Source organism: Astyanax mexicanus, chromosome 4 (genome assembly GCF_023375975.1).
Source record: "Astyanax mexicanus isolate ESR-SI-001 chromosome 4, AstMex3_surface, whole genome shotgun sequence".
NCBI classification, from domain to species: Eukaryota; Metazoa; Chordata; class Actinopteri; order Characiformes; family Acestrorhamphidae; genus Astyanax; species Astyanax mexicanus.
The window spans coordinates 52,557,865-52,577,430 of record NC_064411.1 but is presented as its reverse complement, the minus strand read 5'-3'; the positions used below and the strand labels follow the sequence as shown (position 1 = coordinate 52,577,430).

At 38.3% G+C, this 19,566-nt stretch overlaps 1 protein-coding gene across 7 annotated transcripts in view; it reads left to right on the top strand.

Annotated features, from left to right (window-relative positions):
* The first annotated feature begins 1,275 nt into the window (after nucleotides 1-1,275).
* Nucleotides 1,276-19,566, top strand: part of mib1 (MIB E3 ubiquitin protein ligase 1) — a 104,191-nt gene continuing 85,900 nt past the window's right edge. For 4 of the 7 annotated variants that reach the window (XM_049476545.1, XM_022678689.2, XM_022678688.2 and 1 more), the window contains exons 1-4: nucleotides 1,276-1,398; nucleotides 2,427-3,608; nucleotides 6,910-7,081; nucleotides 16,145-16,274. In XM_049476545.1, the coding sequence (XP_049332502.1) occupies nucleotides 3,380-3,608; nucleotides 6,910-7,081; nucleotides 16,145-16,274 (531 nt within the window). In that variant the 5' untranslated portion in view covers nucleotides 1,276-1,398; nucleotides 2,427-3,379. The remainder of the gene's footprint in view (nucleotides 1,399-2,426; nucleotides 3,609-6,909; nucleotides 7,082-16,144; nucleotides 16,275-19,566) is intronic. The other 3 variants (XM_049476544.1, XM_022678687.2, XM_022678686.2) reach the window with 3 other exon arrangements.

The window sequence follows — 19,566 nt, the reverse complement described above, 5'->3', positions numbered from 1 at the left end:
CGCCCCTATCGGCGCCCTGCCTTACTACCAATACACAATAATACAGGATGGATGGATGGATGGATGGATGGATGGATGGATGGATGGATAGATGGATGGATGGATAGATAGATAGATAGATAGATAGATAGATAGATAGATAGATAGATAGATAGATAGATAGATAGATAGATAAATAGATAGATCTATTTACTGTGTTTTTGTAAATGTTTATTATTATTATTATTATTATTATTATTATTATTATTATTATTATTATTATTATTATTATTATTATATTTTATGGCCACTGCATATTTAACATAACACCTCATGGCAAAGAAAGAAGTGAGAAACTGTTGCTCTCCACAAAGATCAGAAGGCTGCTAACACCCTGACACCGAGGTACAGTACAATAGCCAAGGGCCAAAGTCATACAGCAGTTTTCCAGGATGGGCTCCACTCAGAATAGAAAGAAGTTGACTCCACATCTTCAGCATCGTATGCAGAGGCTGACTTTAAAAAAATAGACACATGAGAGCTGACAGCATTGCTGCAGACCTTGAAGAAGTGGGAGGGAGGTCAGCCATTGTACACACACTGTATCAACTTGGTTTGCATGGCACTGTCGCAGAAGGTAGCCTCTTCTAAAGTTGATGAGCAAGAAAGCCTCCAAAGAGTTTGCTGTAGACAAGAAGGCTGGAACATATGATACATCTTTTTTTTAATACTCCTTGTATTAAGAGAGATAATGTATCTATACTCTGTGGTATTATTTATAGTGAATATATAACAGTTTGTGGTTATATTACTGTTTATGATGAATAGCAAATATGTAAACATGTGCATTAGAACCTAAACATAGATAAAAAGGCAATGCAGTGATGACTAAAACAGTGTGCAGGAACAGATTCAGAGCTTTTGTCTTTGACTTTACTTTATCTATAAGGTGGAGCAGCTGTTGGTAGGAGTGTGTATGCATCTGATCCATTTTCATCTACCAGCACAACACACACTAACACCTCATACACCACCACCACCACACTAATCAGTGCTAATCCCTACAGTGCTGATAATCAAAGACCCACCACCCAAATAATAATGATAATAATAATAGCTGTTCTGTAGTGGTCTATCCTGTGGGGTCCTGAGTATTGAAGAAAAGGGAGAAATTATGATAATTAAGTTATAAGTATACAGAGAAAAATATTAATATTATTCTGGTTCGGTTATTGATGGACTGTCACTTTAAGACCCACTTTTACGTCACGCGCTCATTCTCGGGTCCTCCTCGGTGCTGCTCGCATGGCGCCTCGCGCTGCTTGATTGAGCGGCTCCGCACGAGCTGCGCTTCGCTTCAATTCGGTTCGGCTCCGGATCCCGGAGCCAGACCGGGGCTGCAGGGCCGCTTAGCCGGGGGTGAGTGCAGCCCCTGGCCGGGGGGAGAGCCTCCTGTCCGGGCACGAGAAACACGGAGCATGGGAGCTTATACACACACACACACACACACACACATATAACACACACACACGTCTAAATCATTATGACTTTATGTATCATATTTTATATACTGTATATCTGGATATTGCATATTACATATAAAACAAAACACAAACAAACATAAAATATCAAATGATTTCTCTGATTTTGCTATGTATAGGTATATTATTGAGTAATATGAACATTGTTGTTTTATTCTATAAACTACGGACAACATTTTTCCCAAATTCTAAATAAAAAATATCGTCATTTAGAGCATTTATTTGCAGAAAATGAGAAATGACTGAAATTACAAAAAAAAAATGCAGAGCTTTCTGACCTCAAATAATGCAAAGAAAACAAGTTCATATTCATAAAGTTTAGGAGGAGTTGAGAAATAAACCTTTGGTGGAATAACTTAACCCTGGTTTTTAATCACAGTTGTCATGCATCTTGGAATGTTCACCTCCACCAGCTCCACCAGTCTTACACACTGCTTTTGGATAACTCTATGCCTTTACTCTAGGTGCAAAAGTTAAAAAACAGTTCAGCTTGGTTTGATGGCTTGTGATCATCCATCTTCCTCTTGATTATATTCCAGAGGTTTTCAATTTGGTAAAGTTAAAGTTCAAAGAAACTCATGAAAGTTAACAGCTGTGCTAAAATTGTCATTGTGAAGAGGTAGAGTTACAGGTATACAGGGAATATTTCACTATTTGAGTAATGTTCTAATACATATGAAAACTGGAAATATTCTCAAATGCAGTCGCAACGACCCTCAAAAACGTTATGATGGAACTGGCACTCATCAGGATTTTGGTTTGTTGTTTAGCACTTTTAAGAGTTTACTACATGACTCCTAACGTGCCCCCCACCTTTTGTTTTGTTTTGTTGTGTGTGTGTGTTTTGGTGTGTGTGTGTGTGTATGCTCGTGCATGCATTTGCGCATGCGCGTGTGTGTGTTTTAGGCGTTTTTTTTCTCTCAGCACCCTGAAGAAAACTCGACATCGCCTCACTGCAAGTTGAACACCCATCTGTTGAGTGCCGTCTACTGAAGTTCAGCTGCAGGTTTTGGGGCTTTTGCGGGCGATGCGGTAAAAAAGAAGGGCATATTTTTGATTAACAGTATCTTAGCATCTTTATTTGCTTTATCTTTCGTTTATTTTGAATGTTTATTGTTAGTTTTCCGTGCGGAAAGCGGAGCTACGGCAGCAGCGGCGGCGGCGTTAGCTGGCTGGTATTGGCTAGTTTTCTTAGCTTAGCATAGCTGGGAACTTTGGAGCTTAGCTTAGCATAGCTTAGCTTTGTTTAGCTTAGCGTCTAACCTATATTACTGGTAGATTGGCCATATGTTTAATATAATTAGCTAGTTATCTAACTGTTATATCATTTTTTACGTTAGATATACTGTATATTTATAGCTATTTAGCTATAAATGCTGATATAACGGTTCAAAGCTAAGCTAACGCTAGTTAAGCTAACCCAGCTAGGCCAATCTTATGTATACACAGCTGGAGCAGTAAACACTAGCTAACTAGCTTCTCCAACTAAAATACTCAGTTTCTTATTTTCTGAATGCTTTACATGCAGATAACTTTTTAATTTTGTATTATCAGACAATGATAAAAGCATGTGAAGCATTATTTTATTTTACAGCAACATATTGAGCTAGAAACAGCGAATTTGGGGGGGTTTAACTTGGTTAGAGCTATCTTAGGTTTATCCAAAAGCAACAGAGAGCTTTTTAACTTGTTTTTTCCTAATTTTACGATTCTTCTCCTAGTCCCAATCGACCCAGATGTAATCCAGCCACATCAAGGATTATTTTTGTTTTTTTTAGTGTTTTTGAGCTAGCTGACTAGTTTTTTTTAAAGCTAGCTTAGCTAGCCCACCGTTCTCCTTCAGTTGGACCTGTTCTTAAATGACCACCGGCAGGAATAACCGAGTCATGATGGAAGGAGTGGGAGCCAGGGTTATCCGCGGGCCGGACTGGAAGTGGGGGAAGCAGGACGGAGGAGAGGGCCATGTGGGCACCGTCCGCAGCTTCGAGAGCCCGGAGGAGGTGGTGGTGGTGTGGGATAACGGAACCGCAGCCAACTACCGCTGCTCCGGGGCTTACGACGTGAGGATCCTGGACAGTGCGCCAACAGGTGAGGAAGAAGCTTGATATCTGGGGCTGAGATGGTTTGGGAAGGGTCTGAAGGAAAGTGTTGATGTTTAGAAGGTGATTTGGGATAGACATTATGCTTTTATAGAAGGGTTAGAAGAGTGTTAGTTCAGGATATGCTTACATGGAAGACCTTAAGTTTCTGCACCCTCAACTGTGTGCCTACAAATGAGGGAAAAGCTTAATTTTTGCGGCTGAGATGGTCCTGCACGGTTTGGGAAGGTGATTTGGGATATGCATTTTGATTTTAAGAAGGATTTGGAGAGTGTTAGTTTAGGATGTGCATGCATGGAGGATCTCAAGTTCCTGCACCCTTGATTGTGTGCCCACAGGTGAAGAAAAAGCTAGATTTCTGGGGCTGAGATGGTCCAGGATGGATTGGGAAGGGTCTAAAGGAAAGATTTGATGTTTTGGATGTGATTTGGGATATGCATTATGCTTTTTAGAAGCAATTAGAGAGTGTTAGTTTAGAATAGTCTTGCATGGAAGACCTGAGGTTTCTGCATCCTTCACTGTTTGCCCACAGGTGAATGAGAAGCTAGATTTCTTGGGCTGAGATGGTCCGTGATGGATTGAAAATGATCTAAAGGAAAAAATAGTATGCTTAGGAGGGGATTTGGTATACATACCTATGGTTTGGGATTGTGTAAAGAATGTTCGAATATTTAGTAGGTAATTTGGGATATGCATCATGCTTTTTAGAAGGGTTTGGATTGTTTAATCAGGATTTGCTTCTCTAGTGAGGGGTGTGGGAAAGGTGCTTTGTGAAATTTATGGTTTTATTTTAGGATTTAGGCAGTGTTTGGTAAAGACTGGAAGTGTGTGGATATTTAGAGAATGTTTTAGGGGTACACTGGGATTTGGAAAGGTCTTTCAAAGTGTGGACCTTTTAAAAAAAGTGCTTTGGGGATATTTATATTTTTGAGCAGGCTTTAGGGAGTGTTGGGTAAAAGTCAAGAAGACTCAAGCAAGAGTGTGGATTGTTTATAGATGTATCTGGGTAAGTGTGAAGGTTAAGAAGTGAACTGTCTTAGTTTATTTGGAAATTTTACCATTAAGCTTTGTAGAAGGGTTTGCTGAAGTGGTCTGGAGAAATGTGGACCTGAAGAAGGTGCTTTGGGAAATGAATACTGTTTAAGAAAGGTTTAAGGAGCGTTTGGTAATGTCTGGATTTTTAGAGCATATTAAGTTGAACAGTGGGGTTTGTAACATGTCTCAGTGTGTATGGATAGTATAGCCAAATCACATAAAGGATGGTTTGGAAGGGTGTAGGAAAACTGTGGACTTTTAGAAGGTGATTTTTGGTTATGGGTTTGTAGAATATTTGGTCAGTGAAGGCATGCTTGGAAGACCTCAAATTTCTGCACCCTGTGTGATCACAGACTTGTTTTTGAGGGGTCTTGAAGACAGTGTGAGGTTGCAGAAGGTGCTGTCAACTTATTGTGTTTTCAATGGAATTGGGGAGTGTTTGGTAAAGTTTGGAGGAAGTGTGTGGATGTTTAGAGAAAGTTTTAGGGGTACACTGGGGTTTGTAATGTGTCTGGAAGTTTGGAAGAAGCTTACAGTGTAGACTTTAGGTTGTTTTTTATACATTTGTGGACAGTGTTTTGTTAGGATATGATTGGAAGGCCTTAAGTTTCTGCACACTTGAAATTGTGCCCACAGGTAAAAAGCTTGCTTTCTGAGACTGAGATGGTTCAGGATGGTTTGAGGGTTGGTTGAAGGGTCTGAGGAAAGTGTAGACTTTTATAAGGTGATTGTGGATAAAGGCTTGGAGTTCGTTTGATTGTATTGATAGAACAATAGGGTGGATTGTTTATAGATATGGGAAAATGTGGATGGTTAGAAAGCATTTTAGGGTAAACAGTCATTGTTGGAATGAGCTGGAGAAAGTGTGGACCTTTTTAAAAGGTATTTTAAAAAATGAATGTTTTTGAGAACAGTGAGTATGTGGTAAAGTCTGGAGGGATTCTGTTTGTTTATAGATCTGGAAAGGTGAATATGTCTCAGGTGTTTTGGGAAATGTGTGTTTTTTAAGAACTGTTTGGGGAGTGTGGATGTTTACAAAGAGTTCTGTGAGGAACAGTGGAGTTTTGTGATATTTTTCATGCAGGTGTTTATGTTTATAAACTATCCAGTGAATCATTTTGTGGATTCCTAGATGGTAACTCTTATGCTGAGGTGATGAGGAAGGTTTGGAGGTTTCAGGAGGAAGTGTGGACATTTACAGAGCAGTTTAGTGACTATGCTTTCAGAAAGGGTTTGGTAAAATTGAGAGAAACTCATTGTTTGCACAAAGAGTTTATTGGGGGATTTAGTCATGTCTCAGTCCATAAGTTAGTGCACCAAAACACCGTGTAGATTGGCTTGCAGGTGTTCAAATTAAGAGATTGGTTACCCAGTAAAACAGTTTCTGGATCCTCAACAGTGCACCACAAATGAGAAGAACTCTCAGGTTATAGGCTGAGATTATCAGAGATATTAAAAACACAGTTTCTAGCTTGGAGAAACAAATGTTTTTGAAATGCTTCTGATTTTGGGAAGCATTTTGTAAGGTCAGGCCTGGAAGAGCATGGAGAGTTGAGATTTAAAGACGTTCATTGTTTTCAGATCTGGGAAAGTGTGGACATTTAGAGAGTGCTTGGGAACACTCTCTATGACATGGAAAGCACTTTTCTCTGAGCTCAGACATGTGGGAATTTCAGAAGTACACCAAAGCCATTCATAGATGTCCTGAACATATTTATATAAACATACTATCCAGTGAATTATGGGTATAAGAGGGTTAGGTTTATATGGGCAATTTAGTAGATATTTAGTTGTGTATGTATCAGTTTTAAGGTGTGATTAGGATTTTAAAGTTTAACCTCTTGAACTTTTGAACAGTTTTTAATCTAGTGCAGAAACTGCTGTAAATTATTTGGCTTTTTCAGTTTGTAAATCTACTTTAAGGCCTATATAATTATTTATTATGACAGTAACATAGTTTTAAAGAAGTAAAAAGTGTTGGCTTAAGGGTTTTGGGGAAAAGTAGATAAATAGTTTGATGGATGTTATGAAAGATAATAATCAAAAAATCATTTAAAATCTTTTCTTTAATATATATTAAAGACCTGTTTGGAAAGTATTGTCTTTAAAAAATGAGGTCTTAGGTTTAAGATTTGAGAATTTCTGCTGGGATAAATGATAAATAATTAAAATGTTTTATTAAACTGTTAGTTTCTTTGGAATGTTTTTGGCTATTTTGTGGTAAAACAAACTTTTTTCGTTAATTCGTTTTGCAGGTATCAAGCATGATGGCACCATGTGCGACACCTGCCGGCAGCAGCCAATCATCGGCATTCGCTGGAAGTGTGCAGAGTGCACCAACTACGACCTGTGCACCACCTGTTATCATGGCGACAAACACCACCTTCGGCACAGGTTCTACCGTATTACTACACCGGGCAGTGAAAGGTAAGAAAAGTACTGATTAATCAATTAATAGATTACTTTTAAAGATATTGCTGGTTTTCCATATTTGGGCACTGCTGTGGCCTGTTTGAGTTCTTTTATTGAAGTCCAGAATCTAACCGAACATGTATTTGTAGATTATGGGGTTTCTGTTGCTTGGCAACAGAATAGCCACTCCTACGCTTTTCCTAGTGATGTGGGTGTATCAGACTTGTATTGCAGAATATATATAATGTTTTTTCCTCAGTTACAGTGTGAGTTGTTCTGGGTTGTTTTTACACTTTAAAGTTCAGACTGAAGTTCAAACCAAAGTTCAAGGGTTTGTTGCATCGTATACTGAACATTTGGGCTGGTTAGTTTTGGTTTTGGTGAAAGTTGTGAGTTGCCTTTTTCCAAGTGTTGTGTCAAATTTTGCCTACCTGCTAGAATTTGACTCTGGCATGCAGCAGAATAAGTGTAGTAAATTAGCCTTGGATTCCATGTATTCGTGAAGAGTTATGAGTAATCTACAGTTACAGTAGATACAGAAATCACCATCATAATCTGTTGTAACCATACTTGTGCATGATATGCCAAAATCCAACATTCATTTTATTGCTTAATTTGTAACAGAATCCAGCAGGAACAGCCAAAAACATTGATTTCACACTGCCAGTAAACCAGACTGTGGTTCAGTTGATCTGGACTGAGACCACCTCTTTTGGTCAGACCAAATTTTGTGGTTAGCGGCACATTTCACCTCTGCTATTTTGACCAAGCAAGGTCAAGTTAGGGATGCAAAAAAAAAAAAATCATTAGAGAAAATCATTTTCATGAACTGGAAACCAAAAAAAACAACAACTTTGCCTAACAAGAAACACTTTCAGAACCAACCAGAAATACTGATCCAGACTCAGTTTGGACACATGTAATTCAAACACTACAATAAATCACATACCATATTTTTCGCACTATAAGGCGGAATTAAAATCTGTTAATTTTCCTAAAAATCATGAGTGCGTCTAATAATCTGTAAATCTAAGCTTACTGTAAATAAACTATAAACTGAAGCACTTTACTCACCTAAATAAACAGGTTACAGATTAACTTTCAGCACATATTTGACTTTTTTTCTATGTATATATAAAGAATTACAGTTTTGTTTATTTAGCTGTACCTAATTTAGTTACCCTCCCCCCCACTAAAAAACCCCCTTCCCTAACTGTGTCTGCATGAAAAAGAAATGCTTAACTGCAGTGATAAAGTTTTAAGAGTCTTCTAAAGAAAGGCCAAAAAATGCTGTGATCTGCGGAGCAGTGAGACTGTGTTCTCTTGATGGTTCTCTGATGGAATGATGTTGTTCCATCAAGTACTTTTTGTTAAGTTAAGGAGTTGGAGATGACCCTACTCACCTTACTGACTTTGCTGTCATCAAATGCAATCAAATCCTCACAGCAGAGCTCCAGAATCTAGAAAGAAATGTTCCCTGGACAGTAGAGACAGTCAGTTACTCTTAAACGAACACAAGATAAACTCTTTTTAGTAGCCTTAAATACTAAAGACATGGTTTGTACAGGTGCTTGAAATCCTGGAAAATGCTTGAATTTTAAAGTTCTGTTTCCCAGGCCTGGAAAGTGCTGGAATTTTGGAGAAAATGCTTGAAATTCTAACTGCATTTACTTTACAATAAATAACTATCTGATCTGAACTTTAATATTCTGTAGCATTATAAAGAAGAATGAGCGAGTGAAATAAGAAAAAAAGCGACTCTTTGAAGGGGAGCCGACTTCCAACAAGGAGTTTGTTTGAGACCTGCTAGCTTCCAGTCCGCGCTGTGTTCCCTAGAGTTGCCAGGTTCACGTTCATATATATATATAATATAATATAATATAATATAATGTATGTATATGTGTGTGTATTAGGGGTGTCACGATCTCGATATTTTATCGAAATCGAATCGAAATGAGGTCACGATCTCGAGTATCGAAGTCAAAAAGAGGATCGACGATCCCTCCCGCGCGCGCTACGCAAATAGCGCAGCGCGCTACGCAAATGGCGCGGCACCAACACAGCGCATCCTATTCATTTAAATAGAGATAGCCACTGCATGAGCGCAGTCGGCGGGAGTGTGATCACTGTTTTTATCTGTCCAACGGGGGAGGGGGGGCGGGGGTTGGGCGCGCAGGTTTTGTATCTGTATCTAACGGAGGGGTGGGTGCGCGCAGGTGAGAGCGTGTGAACTCGCTGAAATGCGTGTGTCAGTGTGACTTGAGAACACTGACTATAGATCACAGTGAGGTGGATTAAAAATCTTAAACTTATAATTGACTACACCTGTTGCTTTCCATTGAATTAAAAAAACATCTTTCTCTCAGATAAAGTAAACACAAGCGTGTTTCTGACTAAAATAAAAGCTTTTCAGGAGAGATATAAGTTATGTGTAAATATTTATAAGACAATACCCACATCACTTATCTAACCAGCCTGTACTGATTTCTGCCCCCCAATAATGCTTTCAATAACCTCTTGTAACCCCTGGGAGCCAGGGGTTACACTCTAATAGCCTTTAATAGTCTTCAGTAGCCTTTAAAAGACTTACCTGGCGGCCGTGGTGTGTCCACTAAACTCCGTAGTTATAAACATCCTGAGGTTAGCAGCGCGCTAACTGACCTGTTTATAATGTAATCCGAGCAGTGCCTCCATGTCGGCTGTTCTAACCTGCTGCTGTTAGCTGCTTGGGCTGAAAGATGAACTGTAGTGAGCTGTATTATCCGGTTAGTGGGGTTAAAACCTTTATTTGTTTACAGAAACAGTAAAAACGGACTGGCTGAGCTCTGTAGCCCGTGGCTGGGCTGTACTGAAGTAGTGACTGAGTGAAGAGAGCGGGGCTTGTGCTGCTGCTGCTAGTGGTTGGATGAAGAACTGCAGCTTCATGTAATGAGCAGTTTCACCAGCCATCCACACACAGCTCTGATAAACTGCTTGTTTTAATAGTGCACACTGTTGCTACCAAAAAAAGTCACTAGATGGCATTACCATATATATCTTAATAAATAATAATAATAATATTTATAATATTTATAATAATAATAATAATAATAAATATATTATTTAAATTTTATGAGGCATAAAATAATAACAAGAAAAAAAAACAAGAAAATCGAGAATCGAATCGAATCGTGACCCTCAAATCGAAAATGAAATCGAATCGAGGATTTAGAGAATCGTGACACCCCTAGTGTGTATATAGTTGAAAGGTCCTGGAAAAACTTGAAAATGAGCCTTGAAAGTGCTTGAAAAGTGCTTGAATTTTACCTTGTGAAAGGTGTATGAACCCTGTAAAGAAGCAATGAACGAGCAGGTGTCCCAATACTTTTGTCCATATTGTGGTGTATAGCTATTTGCTGTGTGTTTGGTTAGATACTCACTCGTGTCTGCCCTCAGAACGACACAGGAAACAATAGTTTAGTTCAGCAGCTGGTCTCTTTTCAGCTAAGTGTAGTGTCTCTCCTTCTCTGGGGGGTTGATGGATATTGCATTACGACAGCGGCTGGAGGAGGCAGGAGGGACGGTTGGATGGGATGGTGGGGGTTGGCGGCGTTGGCTGGCGGGAGTTCTTTTGCTATAGAACTGGCTATTACCCAGTGTCTCCTTTGATGAACTCGGCGCTTGCTTACCAGCTGCTGGGTCTGCTCCAGAGGTCTGGCCAGCTGTTCTACTGCCAGTCGTTTACACATTTACAAACTAGATCAAAAGATCAGAAAGTGTGTTAGGGTGTTCAGGGGGGTAAATATTAGTGATGCACTGAAAAGAAACCATTTAGCTGACTTTGATATTGCCTGTTTCTCTCAGCAAAGAGAGCCTAGTAACAAGAATTAGTGTTGGTGTGGTGCAGTGGATAACACCACTGCCTGACAGTGAGCTACAATGTAGAAGACTGGGGTTTAATTCCAGGTCTGGGTGACTGAATGCTGCACTACACCAATTAGAGTCCTTGGGCTAGACTCCTAACACTACATTGGCCCATTTCTGTAATAGGAATAACCTTGTAAGTCACTCTGGATAAGAGTGACAGCTAAATGCCCAAAAAAATGTAAATGTGTTTAAAAAAATAAAAAAAATAAAAAAGAATTAGCTGGTAGGTTAACTTTATCAAAAAAAAAAACATTTAAACAGTATTTTATCCATCAGTTTTTTGTTTTTTATTTGTTAAACCTAAAACTATAAAACCTATATTCTCAACATTCTTAATTACAGTTATGGAGAAGCAGTTTTCATTTTCCAGCAGGATTTGGCACACTGCCCACACTGACAAAAGTACCAATTGATCTTATATAATATTCTGAGACACTGATTTTTTTTTTATTTTTTATTTTTTATTGGCTGTAAGCCATAATCATCAACAATGAAAGAAATAAACACTTTAAATAGATAAATCTGTGTGTAATACATCTATATAATATATGAGTTTCACATTTTCAGCTGAATTACTAAAATATAGTAACTTTTTTTTTTAAATGATTTTCATTTTTCTTTAAATACACCTGTATAAATCTACTGTGCTTGAGAATTGTGTAATTACATTAGTATTATTGCTATTATATTAATGTGATCGGAAACATTAGTAAATGTAACTCATTCCAGCAAGTATAGTAATCATGAAAGGCCTACAGTTGGCTAAATACCGAAAACCAGACAGTTGTGTTTTATTAATTTTGCCTTGCAATTTAAAGAAAAAGCTATTACAAAACAAACATTTATGATTACATATTGAGCACTGATTTAATTTTTTTTGGTAATACATTTTCCTCAGCAGTGCCTTTTCTATTAATGAATTTACTTCAGCAGTTCAGCTTCAGTCACACATTAAACAAGTGCTCTTTTATTCGTATGGTTAACTTATACAGTTCTATTCTAATCATAAAGGTACCTCAGCAGTGCTACTTAAGTCACATGTAAGTGAAATTTACACAAAAAAATGGAAGCCAGTCTTTAGGAAAAAGTAACAAATGCAAAGGTTAAGTTTCTGCACAGCTTGTATCTTTAAGCTGGGTCAAAACAAATAGCCAGTTTGTAAAGAGATATACACTTTATTTCATTTTTTTCAAGAAAAGTAAACCTGCTGGCTTCCTCCCATACTGTCACTGGCTATACAGTATTGCTTTCAAACACAGCCTGCCACCACAGGTAACAAAAAAAAAAAAAAATTACTGGAAAAAAAACAGCTTGGGCTATATGGTAAAAATATTATATCACTATATTCAGAGACATTTTCATGATGCACAATATTTCCCTTAATACTTTAATGCAGACAGAATGCATCAACTGTGTTCTTAGAACTTATGTTAAAAAAAAAAAACTATTGTCATACACATAGTACTGTGATTTTTAGTACATTTTTCATCTTCCAATTTAGTAGGAATTAATATGATATGCTCTTTGTAATGGAATGTACAGTATGGTCAATATTCTTTAAGCACTGATGGTATGTTTTTCATATTCATATTAAAACATATTTTCAATACAATTAGAAAAGGTATCATGATGCCGTATTGCCCAAGTCTACATAGAAGAAATTAGTCTTTTCACTTATTTGGATGAACATTTGAAGGTACAAAAAGTGCCATATTTTGTGCAACCCTAGTATATATTGTCCTACATATCCAGAATTCATGGAAACAGTTTGATGATAAGTTTGAATAACACTTTAAGGAATAGCTGTTGTTGAAAACTTTGATTAAAAGTTTCTTACAAGCGGCTCTCTCAAAAACCATAATAATTAGCATGCGCTCCACAGTAGCTGTTAAATTCTTGATGCTAAGATGTAAAACAGGGCGTTGTGCTGCAGCTGTGAGTAATCTATAATCAAGTAGAGGCCTGTTCAGCAGGACTTCATTTCATACAGCATATAGGGTTCACCTTTGGCAGTGAAATAAGGGACCTATGAGTTCATAAGACCTGAGCTGTGATGTTCAGGCATGTTGTAGCTTCTGTGAACAGCTGTATCTTTATCATATAGTGAATATGGACACCATACAGTATCAAACGTATTGGGATATTTGCTTGATTTCTTGATTGTTTCTTTTGGGATTAAGTGTGTTATTTTTTCCCATTTTCTTCCAGTTTATCTGTCTGATTGTCTCACCCATTCAGCTGCTAGTCAGCTATATACGTATCCCCCATCACTAGTGATGCCACAGCTCAAGGAGGGTAAAAAAGACTAGCACATGCCTCCTCCGACACATGTGAAGTTAGACTTTGCCTCTTTTAGAACTGCAGCTGATGCAGCATTGCTGAGTAGCATCATCGCAGCGACTCTGTTCCGATACACCAGCTCACAGACGCAGCCTTGTGCTGATCAACATCACCCTAGGAGTGATGAGGGAAAAGAGCACCATCTACTGTACCCAAAGGGAGAGAGCAAGACCAATTGTGCTCTCTCAGGGCTCTGGCAGCTGCAACAGGCTGCATGACTGTGATTCGAGCCAGCAATCTCCCGAGCACTATAGTGGCAGCACTATTTGTGACACATATATATATATAAGACTAGCACATGCCTCCTCCGACAGATGTGAAGTCAGACTCTGCCTCTTTTAGAACTGCAGCTGATGCAGCATTGCTGAGTAGCATCATCACTGCGCACTCGGAGGAAAGCGCAGCGACTCTGTTCTGATACACCAGCTCACAGACGCAACCTTGTGCTGATCCACATCACCCTAGGAGTGATAAGGGTAAAGAGCACCATCTACTGTACCCACACAAACAAAGAGCAAGGCCAATTGTGCTCTCTCAGGGCTCTGGCAGCTGACGGCATGCTGCATGACTGGGATTCGAACCAGCAATCTCCCGATCACTATAGTGACAGCACTATTTGTTTGTTTGTTCATGTAATATTCAGCGTTAATCAACATTTTATAAATAAGTAATTGTTTTATTGAGTCGTTATTATTAATTATAAGCTCTAACTCTAACAGAATAATGTTGATAACTCACTTCTCCACCAATTATTCAGTTTGACTGCAGGATTATGCTGTAAATTCACTCAGCGATAGAAGTCTTGCGCCAAACGAGGCTCTAATGAATCCCTCTCAGTTCCTCAGAGTGGAGTTACTGAGGTGCCTGAAGCTGCAGCATGTTTATTTGCTGTTGTAAAGGGGAGGGCCTGATTCAGTAACTCAGCCTCTTGTGTAGGCTTCACTGAGAGTCTGAGAGTGAATTACAGGACAGAACTGACGCCGATAGCAGTGGAGCTCGGCGGATCAGAGACTGCCATCTGGTAAACTCGCTCTCTGACTGCTGCGGTTCTGCGTTTGGGGATCTCCAGATGGCCGGCTAGTGTACTGAGGGCTCTGTTTTTCAGCTCTGAAAATCCAAAACAGAAGCGTTTAAGATCGTTAAAATCAAAACACATTGTTATAGGTGCAATCCCAACTTCTCGAGTCATGGGTAATTGAATCAGCAGCGGTTTTAAAAGGCCTCTAATGGAAGCAGAATATGTCAGTTCCAGCAGCTTTAAAGTGTGTTTTGTACATTGTCGCTGCATTTCAGAGCGTAGGCTACAGTTAGTTTCAAACTAACACTGGTCTGGTCCGGTTAAAAATGATTCAGAAAGGATTCAAAAATACACTTCTCAGGTTTAAGCTAAACGGCTGTTCAGGTGCAGTTTAACCTGATTTACTACCCAGATATATACTACAGCTCTGAACAAATGCTGTCTCTGCTGCTGCTCCATGTTTAACTGTTTTTTTTTTTTTTTTTACACAAACACACGTAACTGTTTCTACATGGAGATTCCTTTGAAAACACTGCATTTTCAGCGTTAAAACAGTCTTACATTGCACAACTGTATGTGCTGGTCTGGAACACACAATAATCTTGCTATATTTACCTTCTTGCTCTTGTGTTAGACAGCTCTGACCAATCAGAGGAGATGGTGCACTCATGCGGTTTGTTGGGGTGCATTTTGGCATGTTTAGTTTTGTGCTTGTGTAAAAACAAACCAAACTGAGGGGGAAAAACTCCCAAGTACTGGCACACCAGATTATAAGACCCACTATCAATGATCTATTTTCTGTCCTATTATTAAACTTAAGGCACACCGAGTTATAGGGCACATAGTAAGGATGCCTACATCGAAGTGAGCAAACGTGTTGCCATGTTTCCCTTCTAATGGGAAAGCTGGGGGAAGAGCCTAAGTAAAGAAACTAATTCTTAAATATATATATTTTAATGTCAAGCACTGGAGGTTAATCTACACAGATTTCTTTCCTAAAAACACTTTATTTAGGTAATAAAAGTGCATCTGTTTATTTTCAGTAAGCTTAGATTTCTAAAATTTGTCTAAGGGTGGGTTTTCAGTGAAGTTTCTCCAGCACTAAGGCTGAGTGCAGCAGTATTAGCATTAGCCACTAACTGCAGCACTAGTGGGATGCTGCTCGATAGCACTAGACTAAGGAACCATGACTGTTCCCGTAACCGAGGACACTATCGGCTAGCGTTTTCTCCCACGTTGCTTGTTTCGTAACATGGCAAACACGCAGACTACAGTCCAATATAAGAGCAAAAGAGCTAGCGCTGCTGTTAGCAGCTAATGCTAATGCTGCTGCACCCAGCCTTATTTCTGGAGAAACTTCACTGAAAACTCACCCTTATAATGCTGCATTTCAGCATAGTGGCTTTACTGCTTCTTAATACCCGACTGTTAGAATTCATACATAAAGCACACTGAATTATGAGACGCTCTGTTGATATTTGGTAAAATGAAAGGATTTTAAGTGCACCTTATAATCCGAAAAATACGATAAAACAAGACTACAGACTAAAGGTGTGAAAATGTGTGAAAAAGACCCTTTCATAGTAGTCTGTTGGTCACATATGGATTAGAATAGTAAAACTTTGAGGTAATGTTGCAGCAGGAAAGTCTTTGATTTTTTTTATTTCTATACAGAAAGAATAATAAAAAAACAAACTGCTTCAGAGGCTTGTCTTGATACCCCCCGGTTAAAGAAAGGGAATGATATATTACAAAACCAGATGTGATTGGACTACTTCAGTGTTCCATTTATAATATGTCTGTTTTGTGTGTAGGGTGCTTTTGGAGTCTCGACGCAAATCCAAGAAGATCACAGCACGGGGCATCTTCGCTGGTGGCAGGGTGGTGCGAGGCGTGGACTGGCAGTGGGAGGACCAGGATGGAGGGAACGGCAGGAGAGGAAAGGTAAGCAAAACTTCTTAAATCTTGTACAAACATTTCACAGAATTAAAAATCATGAATGAACAATATTTAAGACCGCAGAACCACACTGTGTTGAGTTCTGCTTTCTGAATGGGGATATTTCACAAAGCAGGATGTCTGGCCTAAATCCGGCCAAATGAGACAAAGTTCAGAACTGTCCAATAGGAATTCCCCTTAGCTGTTTCTGTCTGTTGTACAGACTTGACTTTAGTCTGACTTTAGGCCTCTAACCTGGTTTTATATTTCCATTAAAACATTAAACAAAGCCTATTCTTTAAAGTGACCTTATCTATCTTGTTAATCCTGAGCTAAAACACTATATATGGTGTGTGTGTATATATAGAGACATATTGCCAATAGAATAGGACACTCTGCAGCAGATATACAAACATGACCCTATTGGCACCAATAACCAATAATATTCTTGTCCCAAACCCTCTTATTAGGCTAGAACTATCACAGTATAACTGTAGAAAGCCTTTCCTGGGCAGTAGATGCTGCGTAACTTCAGCAAAAGCTAGATTCTTTATACTGAAAAAAAAAAAAATAATAATAAGCTTTTGCCCCAATACTTCTATTCATATAAATGTGTATTCTAGCCTTGTTGTCTACTTTACATTTAAGATTTCTCAATTTAATGAGAAATTAAACCCAGAATCTGCTCAATAGAAGCTCTGAGGGGCATTTGAAAGAAGACCTGGATTCAAACCAACAACCTTCTTGTCCCAAACATTCTTATCTAAGCTTTAGGTCACAGTTATCCCAGTATAAATGTGGAAAGCCTTCTCTGAACAGTAGATACTGTGTAACTTTAGCAAAAGCTGGATAAACTTGTTTTTTTATATATATATTTATGTTGGAAAAAACATAATTAGCAGGTGTCCCAATACTTCTATTAATATAAATGTGTATGTTAGCATTGTAGGCTATTTTACAGGCAAAATTCCTTGGTTTAATGAGAAATTAAGCCGGAATCTCCTCAGTAGAAGCTCTGAGGGGCATTCGAAATAAGACCTGGATTTAAACCAACAACCTTCTTGTCCCAAACTTTCTTATCTAAGCTTTAGGTCACAGCTATCCCAGTATAAATGTGGAAAAAGCCACCATGGACAGTAGAGACTGTGTAACTTCAACAAAAGCAGGACAAATTTGTTTTTTAAATATTCTTTATGTTGGAAAAAACAGTGAGATTTCTCAATTTAATGAGAATTTAATCCCAGAATCTGCTCAATAGAAGCTCTGAGGGGCATTCAAAAAAGACCTTGATTTAAACCAACAACCTTCTTGTTCCAAACCCTCTCATCTAACGTTTAAGCCACAGATATCCCAGTATAAATGTAGAAAAAACTTCCATGGACAGTAGAGACTGTCTAACTTCAATACAAGCAGGACAAATTTGATTTTTAAATATTCTTTATGTTGGAAAAAACAGTGAGTTTGCAGGTGTCCCAATACTTCTATTAATATAAATGTGTATTTTAGCCTTTAGCATTTTAAATGTAAGATTTCTCAGTTTAGTGAGATATTAAACCCAGAATCTGCTCAATAGAAGCTCTGAGGGGCATTTGAAAGAAGACCTGGATTCAAACCAACAACCTTCTTGTCCCAAACATTCTTATCTAAGCTTTAGGTCACAGTTATCCCAGTATAAATGTGGAAAGCCTTCTCTGAACAGTAGATACTGTGTAACTTTAGCAAAAGCTGGATAAACTTGTTTTTTTTTATATATATATTTATGTTGGAAAAAACATAATTAGCAGGGGTCCCAATACTTCTATTAATATAAATGTGTATGTTGGCATTGTAGGTTATTTTACAGGCAAAATTCCTTGGTTTAATGAGAAATTAAGCCCAGAATCTGCTCAATAGAAGCTCTAAGGGGCATTCAAAAGAAGATCTGGATTCAAACCAACAACCTTCTTGTCCCAAACATTCTTATCTAACCTTTAGGTCACAGTTATCCCAGTATAAATGTAGAAAATGTGTTTTTAATACCCTTGATGCTGGAAAAACATTTATTTATATTTTGATTGAATGTATGAATATGTATGCTAGGACTATTGGACTATTTTATAGGCAAGATTTCTCAGTCTAGTGAATGATTAAAGCCCAGAGTCTGCCTAGTTTAGAAGCTCTGAGGGGCATTTGACAGGAGACCTGGGATCAAACCAATAACCTTCTGGTCACAAACCTTCTTATCTAACTTTTAGGCCACAGCTATCACATTATAAATGTAAAAAAGCCTCTCCATTCTCCAGCTCTGAGTGCATCTGGTGCTTGTTTCTAGCTTTAAACCAGCGTAAAACTGCTTAATCACTGTTTAATCACCGTCCTCCGTGTGTTGTTCTTCGGGCCATTAAACCCAACAGTCCCTACTGGTAAATTTAGAGTCCGTCGTGCGACGTTACAAGCTGACTCACTGTTTGCTGTTATAAATAATGCTGAAAGCCTCGCTGCTGCGAATTTATGCACGACACCCAAAATGATCCAAGACGCCACTTGATGCCAGACAGTCTTTCATAGTAAATAAACATCGCCTCTCTTCCAAGGGCAGCGCTCGTGACATAATCTAATTCACTTATTTGTTTTAAGGCTGCCGGTATTTCTGGACTATTATTAATCTTTGGGGAGCGCTGCAACTTATTTAGCCACGACACAGATACAAATAGGGCCATTATTCAGTCTGTAAAGTAGATAATTTAAAGAAATTAGTCGCGTTTCGTGAAGACGCATGCAGTGGCTTTATACTCCAGCACAATTTTGAGTATGAGTATTTGAGTTTTTGTGTATTTACTATTTTTGCTCTAAAAAAATTGCAAAAAAAAAAAAAAAAAACTTTTTAAAGATAAGTCCAAAAGAACGAGTCTTCTAATTAATTATTATTTGCCCTTTTGCCAGTTTAGTAAAAAATAAGCCTAAAAACTAACCAACAGAAGCTCTGAGGGGCATTTAAAAGAAGACCTGAAATCAAACCAACCACCTTCTTGTCCCAAACAGACTTATCTAACCATTAAGCCACAGCTATCCCAGTATAAAATGTAGAAAACTCTAATAAAACAACCCACACTTTTCTCTACCTTTTTTCTTCTTCTAATGAATTAATGTGATTGTCGGTAAGATTTATCATTGTCTTTATTATTATTACTATTTACTCACCTGTTGTATGGAGCCACCGCTCTTCAATACACCTTCATTGACACCTTTAACATGTTTATTCTGATCTGAAATATTGCTTTTAACTTTTAATTTTAATAAGCTTTTAACACCAACTTCA